The sequence below is a fragment of the Pteropus alecto genome, unplaced genomic scaffold, assembly GCF_000325575.1.
Source record: "Pteropus alecto unplaced genomic scaffold, ASM32557v1 scaffold5, whole genome shotgun sequence".
Lineage (NCBI taxonomy): Eukaryota > Metazoa > Chordata > Mammalia > Chiroptera > Pteropodidae > Pteropus > Pteropus alecto.
The window spans coordinates 14,858,339-14,871,578 of record NW_006441953.1 but is presented as its reverse complement, the minus strand read 5'-3'; the positions used below and the strand labels follow the sequence as shown (position 1 = coordinate 14,871,578).

The 13,240-nt window shown below is 43.0% G+C and overlaps 1 protein-coding gene across 4 annotated transcripts in view; it reads left to right on the top strand.

Annotated features, from left to right (window-relative positions):
- Positions 1-1,624: 1,624 nt before the first annotated feature.
- Positions 1,625-13,240, top strand: part of PCDH7 (protocadherin 7) — a 245,610-nt gene continuing 233,994 nt past the window's right edge. For 2 of the 4 annotated variants that reach the window (XM_025051811.1, XM_015594941.2), the window contains exon 1: positions 1,625-5,899. In XM_025051811.1, coding sequence (XP_024907579.1) covers positions 2,723-5,899 — 3,177 coding nt within the window. In that variant the 5' untranslated portion in view covers positions 1,625-2,722. Of the gene's footprint in view, positions 5,900-12,046 lie in introns of all 4 variants that reach the window. The other 2 variants (XM_006918946.3, XM_015594943.2) reach the window with 2 other exon arrangements.

The window sequence follows — 13,240 nt, the reverse complement described above, 5'->3', positions numbered from 1 at the left end:
TCCTCGCGGGGCTCCTTCGTTTAGCCGCCGCCGAAAAAAAATTAAGAGTACAGTTCAGATAACAAAACCAGAACTGAAATCTGATGGGACTGGCAACGTTGACCGTGATTGAAAACTGGGGGAGTTTTATGTGAGGAAATGTACGATCAAGTGGCACAAAGTCAAAAGAAGGAAAGAAAAGGACCTAGGAACACTTCAGTACACAAAGTTGCCATTAAAGTTTATTTCCCTTTTATCCAGATAGGTGACGCTACACTTTGCCAGTTACTAAAGGCTGCAGGTTTTTTGCTCAGAAAATAATACTGAGGTTTCCAACATGTGTTTATTCCCCAGGCACGCGCGCACACACAAGGTCTATCCCCGCAAGCAAGCACGATGACAGGACTGCCAAGCATTTAAACAAAGACAGCACTCCCCGCCCCAGCCTCAGTCCTCCAAAGTCTACCCTCTCCCGCTCTCTGGAGTTTGATGTTCTTTCTTAACCGCTGCAGCCTATCATGGTTTCTCAAACACCAGCGTGGCTCCCGGGCCCACGCGGTTCCCTAAGCCATCGGTAACCATGCCCTAACCAAGATGCTAAATCGCAAACCCGAGACACTTGGTGGGATGGGGAACATCCTCTGAGAAAAGGGGAGAATAGGAAAGGAAAACGTTTCCTGACACCCACTTCGGCACTCTCACACACGCACTTGGCATTAGAGGAGGAATTTTACCTGCTGGAGGGAAGGAAAGCAAGACCCCCTTCTTCCCTCTCCCCCTCCCCCAGAAGGCCGTGGCTACACTTGCTGGGGAGGGGGCGGGGCAGGCTTTGGCTTAAGAGAGACTGTCTGGGACTCTGCACACTCGGAGTGGCCCCCGGAGCTGAAGCTGGGCTTTCCGGAGCGCGGCGGCTGACTAGTACTCCCTCCTGTCTCCCTCCCCCCGATATTCCTCCCTCCCTCTCTGCTAGTGTGTAGTTTCCGCGCCTCCGCTGCTATCGCCGCCGCCGCCGCCGTCGCAGCAGCAGCGTCAGGGACAAGCTTGAGCCGCGAGCGAGCCAGAGAGCTCCCAGAAGCAACCACCACTTTGGGCAAAACTTGCCGGTTTCCGACTCCCGGCTAGTGAGCAGGAGCTTCCCACTTGCCATTTGGTGTCTATGAGCTGCGGCAGCCCAAGGGGCGGCGGGAGCGCCCACACCAGACTCTCCCAGACGCGAAAGGGGACGAGACAACTGCGGAATTCACCCGCCGTGCCAGGGCACTTCCGAGGCAACAACCGACTGGCACTTTTTCTCCCCTTGGCAAACTGGCCTTTTTTTTTTTTTTTTTTTTAAGATACTTGGCAGCTGTCTCTGACTCCACCTCCCCCTCCATTCTCCTCCCCAATGCCTTTGGCTTTCCTTCGGAAATCCGGACAGAATTGGGCATCTTTGTTAATTGCCTTTGGGGGAACCCAGCCGGTGGCTTTCGACCGGCCAACGTCGCCTGCGCACAGAGCCTGGTTTGCTCACCTTTGAACTGCAAAGGGATCAAGTTCTGCTCGAGTTGCCTGCATTGGGACTGGGAGAAGGAAAGGGAGCGTGCAGGAGAGAGAGTGGAAGAAGGGGAAAGGGGAAAGGAGAGGAGGGAGGAGAAGGAGGAGGGAGGAGGAGAGGGAGGGAGGGGAGGGATCGAAAGAGAGCGGAGAGGCTGCAATCTCCTCCCTGAATCGCGCACAGCGCTGCAGATCCCAGTGCTCCGACATGCGGGCCGAATGCAGGTGAGGAAAGGCACGGACTCTGCGGCTGAGAACCCAAACTTGGGCACCGCGCGGTGCGCACGGCTCAGCCTTCGCCCCCGCCGGCGAATTGCTGCTGCGGTTTCAGGCGGCGGCTTCGTGACTAATGACCTTGCGCAGAGTTGTTAAGAAAAAAAGAGAAAAGCGAGCTCTCGGGGGTGAGAAGGGACTGACTCTTTGGGCGCCCCTGAAGATGGCTCGAGCTGCTTTTTCGCGCGCGGGGGAAACCCGGACTCGGACCGCTCTGTAACGCGAGTGGTCTCCGCTGCACGGTGCCCGAAGCGACCTGACGGTGATTTTTCTTTCCGATCTGTTGACTGGCTCCCCCGCTGCCTGAGCGGAGTCAGAGTTGAGACTGGCTTGTTGCTGACCCTAGCGCCTCGTGCAGGAAGCGACTCACGTTTGTCTGGGCAGCCGGAGCAGAAGCTGGGTCTGGAGTGAGTGGCTGAAACGTGAATTGGATTCAACTCGAGTAGCAGCAGCAAAGACGAGCAGGGTTGGCAGGCGGGGGAGGCTGCAGGCTCGCTCCCCACCGCTTCTCGGCTCCACTGCCCGCCTGCCGGAGCGGTACCGGCCCCTTCCGACAGAGCCGGGACGGGAGCCCGGGATCCTCCGCCCGCTGCGGGGATGACTCCGGGGGGGCGCCGAGCCCGCGGCGCGCAGTGTCCCGTGAACTGTGAGTACTGCGACTGAACGGCGGCCGGCGAGCGGGCGATTAGCACCCATTGCATGAATTATGAAACAATAACTTTAGGAAGAAGCAGGAGGGAAAAAAAGAAGGATCTATCGCTGGTTCTCCCTGGCCGACTCTGCACTCTGCTCTTGCCCCCTCCCTCCTCTCCCTCTCGCTTCTCCCTTTCCCGGAGAGGGGAGAGGGCTGGGAGGTGGGCTAGCGGCCGACCCCAGAGGAGGGTGGCGCGAAGGGGGCTGTGATTAGAAGGAGCAGTAGCAGCAGCAGCAGGAGAAGATGCTGAGGATGCGGACCACGGGGTGGGCGCGCGGCTGGTGCCTGGGCTGCTGTCTCCTCTTGCCGCTTTCGCTCAGCCTGGCGGCCGCCAAACAACTCCTCCGATACCGACTGGCGGAGGAGGGCCCAGCAGACGTCCGCATAGGCAACGTCGCCTCGGACCTAGGCATCGTGACCGGCTCGGGTGAGGTGACTTTCAGCCTCGAGTCAGGCTCGGAGTACCTGAAGATCGACAACCTCACGGGAGAGCTGAGCACGAGCGAGCGGCGCATCGACCGCGAGAAGCTGCCCCAGTGTCAGATGATCTTCGACGAAAACGAGTGCTTCCTGGACTTCGAAGTGTCGGTGATCGGGCCCTCGCAGAGCTGGGTGGACCTGTTCGAGGGTCGGGTCATCGTGCTCGACATCAACGACAACACGCCCACCTTCCCGTCGCCGGTGCTTACCCTCACGGTGGAGGAGAACCGGCCCGTGGGCACTCTGTACCTGCTGCCCACCGCTACCGACCGTGACTTCGGCCGCAACGGCATCGAGCGCTACGAGCTGCTCCAGGAGCCCGGGGGCGGTGGCGGCGGCGGCGAGGGCCGGCGCTCCGGGCCTGCCGACAGCGCCCCCTACCCCGGGGGCGGCGGGAACGGCGCGAGCGGCGGCGGCGGCCCGGGAGGCTCCAAGCGGCGGCTGGACGCGCCAGAGGGCGGCGGCGGGACTAACCCCAGCGGCCGCAGCAGCGTGTTCGAACTGCAGGTGGCCGACACCCCGGATGGCGAGAAGCAGCCGCAGCTGATCGTGAAGGGGGCGCTGGACCGCGAGCAGCGCGACTCCTACGAGCTGACCCTGCGGGTGCGCGACGGTGGCGACCCGCCTCGCTCCTCTCAGGCCATCCTCCGGGTGCTCATCACCGACGTGAACGACAACAGCCCCCGCTTCGAGAAGAGCGTGTACGAGGCTGACCTGGCCGAGAACAGCGCCCCAGGGACCCCCATTCTGCAACTGCGTGCCGCCGACCTGGACGTGGGGGTCAACGGGCAGATCGAGTACGTGTTCGGGGCGGCCACGGAGTCTGTGCGGCGGCTGCTGCGCCTCGACGAGACGTCCGGCTGGCTTAGTGTCCTGCACCGTATAGACCGCGAGGAAGTGAACCAGCTGCGCTTCACAGTCATGGCCCGCGACCGCGGGCAGCCCCCCAAGACCGACAAAGCCACTGTGGTCCTCAACATCAAGGACGAGAACGACAACGTGCCGTCCATTGAAATCCGCAAGATTGGGCGTATCCCACTCAAGGATGGGGTGGCTAGCGTGGCCGAGGACGTTTTGGTCGACACCCCTATCGCCCTGGTACAAGTGTCCGACCGTGACCAAGGCGAGAATGGGGTGGTCACCTGCACCGTGGTGGGAGATGTGCCCTTCCAGCTTAAGCCGGCCAGCGACACAGAGGGCGATCAGAACAAGAAAAAGTACTTTCTGCATACCTCGGCCCCTTTGGACTATGAGACCACTCGGGAGTTTAACGTGGTTATAGTGGCGGTGGATTCGGGCAGCCCCAGCCTCTCCAGCAACAACTCCCTGATTGTCAAGGTGGGAGACACCAACGACAATCCGCCCGTCTTCGGACAGTCGGTGGTGGAGGTTTACTTTCCTGAGAACAACATTCCTGGCGAGAGGGTGGCCACAGTGCTGGCGACAGACGCTGACAGCGGGAAAAATGCGGAGATCGCCTACTCGCTGGAATCTTCCGTGATGGGGATTTTTGCCATCGATCCGGATTCTGGGGATATCCTTGTCAACACGGTGCTGGACCGCGAACAGAATGACAGGTATGAGTTTAAAGTTAACGCCAAAGATAAGGGCATCCCGGTGCTGCAGGGCAGCACCACCGTGATTGTGCAAGTGGCTGACAAGAATGACAATGCCCCTAAGTTTATGCAGGATGTCTTTACCTTTTATGTGAAAGAAAACTTGCAGCCCAACAGCCCTGTGGGGATGGTCACGGTGATGGATGCTGACAAGGGGCGCAATGCAGAGATGAGCCTGTACATAGAGGAGAACAGTAGTATTTTTTCCATTGAAAACGACACGGGGACCATTTACTCCACAATGTCTTTTGACCGGGAACATCAGACCACATATACATTCAGAGTCAAGGCTGTGGATGGAGGAGACCCTCCCAGATCTGCCACAGCCACGGTCTCTCTCTTTGTTATGGATGAAAATGACAATGCTCCCACAGTTACCCTTCCCAGAAACATTTCCTACACTTTACTGCCACCTTCAAGTAATGTCAGGACAGTAGTAGCTACAGTGCTGGCAACAGACAGTGATGATGGCATCAATGCAGACCTTAACTACAGCATTGTGGGAGGGAATCCCTTCAAGCTGTTTGAGATTGATTCCACCAGTGGTGTGGTTTCCTTAGTGGGAAAACTCACCCAAAAGCATTATGGCTTGCACAGGTTGGTGGTGCAAGTGAATGACAGTGGGCAGCCTTCCCAGTCCACCACGACTCTGGTGCATGTGTTTGTCAATGAAAGTGTTTCTAATGCAACTGTGATCGACTCTCAGATAGCCAGAAGTTTGCACACTCCACTTACCCAGGATATAGCTGGTGACCCAAGCTACGAAATTAGCAAACAGAGACTCAGTATTGTCATTGGGGTGGTTGCTGGAATTATGACAGTGATTCTAATCATCTTAATTGTAGTGATGGCAAGGTACTGCCGGTCCAAAAATAAAAATGGCTATGAAGCTGGCAAAAAAGACCACGAAGACTTTTTTACACCCCAACAGCATGACAAATCTAAAAAGCCTAAAAAGGACAAGAAAAACAAAAAATCTAAACAACCTCTCTACAGCAGCATTGTCACTGTAGAAGCTTCTAAACCAAATGGACAAAGGTATGATAGTGTCAATGAGAAGCTGTCAGACAGCCCCAGCATGGGCCGATACCGATCAGTTAATGGTGGGCCTGGCAGTCCTGACCTAGCCAGGCATTACAAATCCAGTTCCCCATTGCCTACTGTCCAGCTTCACCCCCAATCACCAACTGCAGGAAAGAAACACCAGGCGGTACAAGATCTACCACCAGCCAACACATTTGTGGGAGCAGGAGACAACATTTCAATTGGATCAGATCACTGCTCTGAGTACAGCTGTCAAACCAATAACAAGTACAGCAAACAGGTAAGATGCATCCCAATATATTTAAATATCGCAGACAGGGCTAATAACTCTGAGAGAGTATCTTCTACAAAATTTGGTCTTTTCTTTTTTAAAGCTATCATTTAAAAATTCAATAGCAGGAATTTAATAGTAATTCATATACCATTACTTTGGTAGAGGCCATCTGTGCAAGGTATACCACTGTATTTTGCAGGTTAGACCAACATTTATTAAACTACTAAAGAAAATATTCAAAGTAGGCAACGTTTTGTACGTCTCTTTGCACTTGACAGCTCTGATTCATCCTACATTTTCTGTTTCCAGAGTAAATATGTATATATTTTCTTTTGTGGCTACTATGTGGATAATTACATCCAGAGAGAAAATTTCTAAAGTTACTACTGGTGTCTGTGCAACTTGGGCACTATGAAAGTTTTAGCTGTGTTACATCTTATGCAGGATTTTACAGATAAGTGGATGCTGACTCATGTAAATGTTGTACCAAGTCTGAGATACTGAAACGCTGACTACGTTGACAAAAACGCTATTTTAAAAGTATTTAATGATCTGCAAATGTAATACAAAACCACATTTTTGATACTTCGATATCTATAACAATTATACTTTTATGAGGTTATACAATCGGTGTTTGCATTCTTCATGTTTGGTATTAAAAGTTTATGAGCAAAAGCACATTGTATGAACCACTTATTATTTTAGCCAAGCAACAAAAATGTTCATGTTTGATGCACTGTGTGCAAGAATATTTTGGTATGCACCATGATATACTGAGACTATAAAGATTACATGGAATATTTGACACAGTTGTTTCTCAGTGAAATGTGAAAGCAGTAAAAAAAAAAAAGTATACTTGAGGTTAACTTCAGAAAATATAAAATTTATTTTTGAAAATTTTGCTTGTGTGATATATGTCATACTCATAAAGTTTACTTTTTACACCCACCAAAGTTTGACACACAGCAAATAAAACCTTTTGGAACTGCTGTGTTCAATGCTCTAGCAACTCCACTAATAAATTTGCTAATAAATCACTTATTTCTCAACTCCAGAACTCATCTCAAGAGACATGTTTGTGACTGTCAGATAATATCTAGTACTAGTTTTTCTATTAACTGTGCTTTTTATGTGGAATGTGTGATCTGAGATGAACTGAGGCAAAGGAAAAAGTTATTTTATAGCCTCATTAAAGATGTTATTGATGGACACATTAAAGATATTAGAGAAAAGAGATTAATTCATTACTGCTTTCATAATTTTAAAAATTAATTTCCTAAAGAAATATTTTCTCTGTATAGTACATTACTGTAACTACTTGGATAAGGTGAAACAGTCTTAGTATGTTTTTATATCCAATAATCAAAGCAATCCAAGAAAACACAAATTTGAACTATATTGCATTGAATGGCTTTTGAAAATATTTATTTCTTTTAAAAAGAAATATGTCAAGTGAAAGTTTTTACCTGTTGTGTCATCACTTTTCCTGGAATTAGAAGCAGATTTTGTTTCGTTTTTGGTGCTTTTATCGTTTTGTAAACAAGGACAATTCCAGTTAAAATAATAGCACTTTTGTAAGATTACTTATAAATACCCACAAATAAATTGAGATCTGTAGAAATTTCCCTACGAAATGGTAATTTGTAGTGCAAAAGCCTATGAAGAGATCTTTCTGCAGAACATTTACTTCTCAGCTTTTGTCCTAATAAGATTTTTTGTCTTGTGGCTGAATGGCATTTTCATTCTAAATTGTGGAATCTTAAACTTTTGAGTAGACATATCAGTGGCAGATTTATAGATTTTTTTATGTAACTACCTCATGTGTTCTGTGCTATCATTTAAGCTTTGTTTGACTCATCAAATGGGATTAGCTCTATATTCTTGAATATTTAAAACAGTCAATATCGAGACTGTTGTGGCATCCTGTTTAAAAGGCAATGTAATATGCTTATAAATAAACTAATGTATGGCGTTAGTCTCTTAGCTGAGCAAAGACGTCTACATACCCTACAAAGCCATTGGAATAAATCATACAGTTTGCCAAAAGTGACTTTGCAAAACTTGTATGTTGTGAGGTATTCAACAGATATATAAAGTTTTAACCACAATAAATACTTGATCTAAAATGAAATGAAGGTGAATGGAGTGCATTCCCATTAATGTAATTAGTAATAGTAATTGATACGCTTCATCTCAATATTGCTGTCAGGGGACAAGGGATCCATTTACAAAGTTACATTCTGTTTAGACATCTGATGTGATAAAACAGGATCTTTTTTTTGTTTTAATTTTTGTTTGTACCATAAGTAGATAATTTTCTATTCTTATTTTAAAAAGATATTACCTTTAGTCTTTACATCCTGCCAAAGTGTATTTTGTTTGATTACACCTGAAGTAAAATAAAATTTAAAAAATGACTTCAGGGTTTTGTTATAATTTTCCCCCTTCGATACTGAACTTAGCTAAGGAAAACCTTGAGGGTTGCCATCTTTTAATTCCTTTCGTAGGAGTTAATTAAAAATCTGAAACTTCATCTAACATAAAGTCTTCATTTTATTTTTATTTTCCTGAGTTGCCTTATCGCAGTTCTTTACTTGTGATATAATGGAAGTGATGTTCATTACTGTGTTCTTACCTTCATGAGGATTAGACATTTTGAAGTGTTGCTCCTAAGTCTTCTTAATAGCTACATTATAATAAGTTAAACAGCTTTGTAGGAATAAAAGTTTGTAAATAATGCCCCCACCCCCAATTTTTGGTTTGTTTTCAGAGCTCTAGAGTTCTTCAAGTAAGTCTATAGTTACTCTTGGGCAGAAGCTAGGAGATGTGTGTTGCAGAGTTGCTGGAATTGTTGCTAAAATTCACAGGTCAGGGAAACTGATCTTGTAGCCCAGGTTTTCATGGTTTAGACCTTTGCCCTTGAAGCTCTTGGTCTCAACTGAATAATGTGTCTAGTTGAGCAAACCGTAGATCATTGACAGCATTATGGAGATTAAGTGTCTACCTTTTCACTCATTCTTCCCTTGCTTGTTAAATCTGGCCTTGGTGATGATTAAAGTTTTATGACCTGTAAGTACAACTGTGTTTTTAATTTGTGAAATAAAAGCAGAAGCATTGTTTTTCTATTTATATTGAAATCTTCTATGTTTTACTGTTAGTAGTTTTTTTCCATTGTTTTAATAACATAATTCCAAAATATTAGTAGATAATATAAAAGTATAGTTAGCACTTTGCTTATTATGTTTAAGTCCTGTTGAGCTTATCCTGGCTGTGGTGTTATTTAGATAATGCACTGGCAAGTAAAAATTTTATTGTATTTAGTAAATGGAAAGTAAGGTACTTTATTTTTGGCAGGAGTATAGAAGATACAACTTGGATAAACATTAATTTAAAAATCTATTTGTAGCTGATCCTAAAATACTCAAGAAAAATTCATATCTCCAGTGACAGTTTTCCTTACGTAAGGAACTGCTGAATGTAGTCTGAATAATATGTCTTTAATTGATCAAATCGTGCTTGATATTCATTGTATACTTAGTAAAAAATATGGCACTGATTTTTTTAATTACTTCAATTTGGGAAGCAAATGGATGACGTGATCTATTTGCCATCATCTATTAGAGTTCTAAGCACTGAGAAAACTAAATATCAATTTGTGTATGTATATTACACTCTATATATTATAGTGGAAACACATCTGCAAGGTGATGCCAACCACAGCTTCCAGCTCTAATTTTGTAAGCATAACTTCTACAGTATGGATTCTCCTTACTGTAACTAAGAGGACTTTCAGGATCTACAGAAAATCCACATATAGTGTGATTTCTGTTACCTTTGGCTTATTATCATAGGCAAGAGAATAGTGACTGATGAAAGTTATGCTCTATTGTTAGTCGGGAGGTATCTATTACCTGAATCTTTGTATGGAACAAGGAAAGAGTAATCCACTGATTTGATCTTCAATCTATACGCACATTTTTATGGAAGTCCAGGTATGACAATTTGAACCTTGTCCCAAACTTATCGTAAGTCAATTAATGACTTAGACATAAAACCACAAGTCAGTTTAAAGATTTTAAGTAGATCATGCAGCTGGAGGAATATAGCCAAATCATTCTCTCTTGTTATCTTTCTTTCTTTGAGTAATTATATATTTCATACATGGAATAGTATGCACATGGTATATATCGAAATCTCTCTCTCTCTCTCTGTCTCTCCCCCTCCCATCCCCCTCTTTTCTTTCTCTCGCTGTCTCTCTCCATCCTCACCCCCACACACAGTTATATAAACCAACTGTGGTCCCATTAGACTTTATTTTGCTGTGGTTTTCATAAAGTTCAAATATTTCCCTCATTGACATGTGGGAAATATTTGAACTTTAAGAACATATAAAATTGAAATAAAATATATAATCCAATGCTTAATGTCTGTATCTAAAATCACTAGAGTCATCATATTTTAGAATTAAAAGACATTAACCAAACTAGTCACCTCATTTCATAGAAGAAGGAACTAAGGCCTCATATGAAAAAGTAATTTGACCCGAGATCACAAGATTATCAGGGATATAAAGTGGACTAGAGTCCAAGTTATGGAATGCAGAGTCCAGTGTTCTTTTTATTGCATACTACTTCTAGGGGAAAAAATGGAATTTTTTATAACTTTCAATGTATATACTCCAATAGACTAGTGACAGAAATCTGTTGAGATTTATTGATCTATGTGTAACTAACTATATATTCAGCTATATAGATTAACGTTTCTACAATAAAATACAATGCTGCTTTACTTTAGGCTCTAATTTTTCCTGTAAAATGATCAGGAAAGTTGTAATTTAAATTTTATAGATTTTGAATAGAAATTAATATTACTTTCCCCCTTATGTAAGATAGCAATTGCTGCCATACATTAAAATAACTTAACCTGGTTTAAAACAAATATTCTTCAAGTTAACTATCAGAATTTTAATTTTAGCAGAACAGTGACAATAGATTAAATACCTTTTCAGCATTTAGTATAATCTCAATAAAAACTTGTTTTTCATGGAAATTAATAAAAGCTTTCTATACATTATGTATGAAACTTTCTTTGCATTCTAACTGGGATAATCTTTGTTTCTTTCCATCGATATTGATGATTCCCTTAGGCCTCTGTGCCCCTTTGCATTTTGCCAACTTCACCCATGCCCTTTTACCTTAGTAGCATTCATAATGCACAATTGTGAACTAATTTTTCCTCTAAATTTGTTTTCTAGCAAATTTTTCAAAGACTATGACATTTTGTTAGTTTTTAATTGGGTTGCTTCCTTGTTAGGCAGTTAACACATCTAGTGTATTAGATTCTAAATTTATGTAGTAAATCATAAATGATTAAATTTATTACTTTCAAAGTGAAATCTGAACTATTTTTAAAACTAAATGTAATATGACAAAACCATTGCTTTGCCATAGCCATCGATGCTATCAGACATTTTAACGTCAAATTTTTTTCCCCTAGGAGAGGGTGGTGGTAGAGGTTATGTAGGAAATTTAGTATAATAATTGTTTAGATCTTTATATTTAAGCTGTATATAACCAATGTCTGACTATAGCAAGGCTTCCCATTCATTCATTTACTATGACTCTATAGAAGTAGTAAGATCTGTTCAATATATATATATATATCTTGAGTCAGCTTTGCTTTTCTTTCTTATTTATTCTAAAAGCCCTTAGAATCTTTTCTAAAGCAGGAACTCTGTTTCGGAACATTACACAGTGCTTTATTTAGCATTAGTGTTGTGGGAGAAATCACATTCCAAGAAGAATTGAGCTGAAACCACTAAAACTAATCTTAATTATCACTTCTGGTGAATTAATGTTTTAAAGGCGGAATAAAGCTTTATTTTCAGGAATTTAGTGATGTTTGTATTGAACTCCAATGCTGTGTACAAACAACAACAACAAAACTGTCAAAGCTTCCAAGTAGGGTTCATCTGACAAGTTAATTCCCCCCACCAAGCATATTTATTATTTACAAATACATAATTTGCAAGTAAAAATTCTCTGCTTTTAAACCTCTACCACAGCATTTTGATTGGGCATAAGATGCTAGGGAAATTTTCTTCATTGCATTTTTTTTTTTTACCTGCATAAATCTTTATTTTCCTTCTTTCAGATGCGTCTACATCCATACATTACTGTGTTTGGCTGAATTCCACTCTAATATGATGCTCCATTATGCACCATACTCTGATGACCTTGCTACTCCGAAACCTGCTGGAGCCTGCCCTTGGCCGTGGGGTATCAGCCAATCACTGCTTCTTCCACTTGTCGTGCATTTAATTTTTAAGTTTTTTTTCCCCCTCTCATTTAAGGAAAAATAATATTAAAGTAAATAAACATAAAATAAACAGTGTTAATAAAGAAATGTGCTGCTAATGGATGTCTAAGTCACCAGGAATTCCATTCTCAAAGAAGTAGTTAGCAGAACTTAATTGTGAAGTCTTTTAAAAAATCCAAAAGCATATTTCAACAATAATTTTAAAACTCTGGCTTTGTGTGAACCAAAGAAAATTAAGTCTATTAAGTCTTTGTCTATAGTACATTAAATACCGACTTTCAATAAAATCTTAAATTGATCAATACTTTTAAAGTGTTATGTAATAACAGCCATTTCCAGGCCAGTGAGATAGTTCTGTTATGGTAAAGAATAGTGTCTCTTGCTCATTCTGTGTGTGCATATGTAAATAGCATTGTGTGTGTGTTTGTGTGTGCTCCCACACATGGATATAGAAGGATTTTGAGCAATATTTATAAAAAATACTGGTTGTAAAACAAATTTGAGAGATTAATTTTGTATTTACCACAGGCACTGCCAATGCATTGGTTTTCCTTAATCTTGAAATGCTACCCAGAGTATCTATAGAATTTTAAAGGTTTTTTTTGTTTTGTTTTGTTTTTTTGTTAAATTTCTTGAGAAAATTTAGAATCTTTCAGTTAGATTTACTGAAGTCACTGTGGTCACATTCTGATGGAATATGTGGCTTCTTGTTTTTGTGGACTACATTTATCTGAAGACTATTCTATTTGATGTCAGATAACATAAATTTAAGCAACTTCTGAGAATTCACATGTTACATTACCATTGTCAAGAGAGCAAGCGGCTGAATTTAGTTGTATAAGTAATTTTTTAGGTAAGTCATGAAATCATCTGGTTGGTCACTCTATATTTCTATATTTATGTTTCTATTTGTTATGTTGTATATGTTTATGTGCCTAAAAATAACTGTTCCACATGTAGAGTTTGACAATTTTATAATACATTTAACACATCATCTGCCCTATTAAAACTTTCTCCAATTTGAAATAC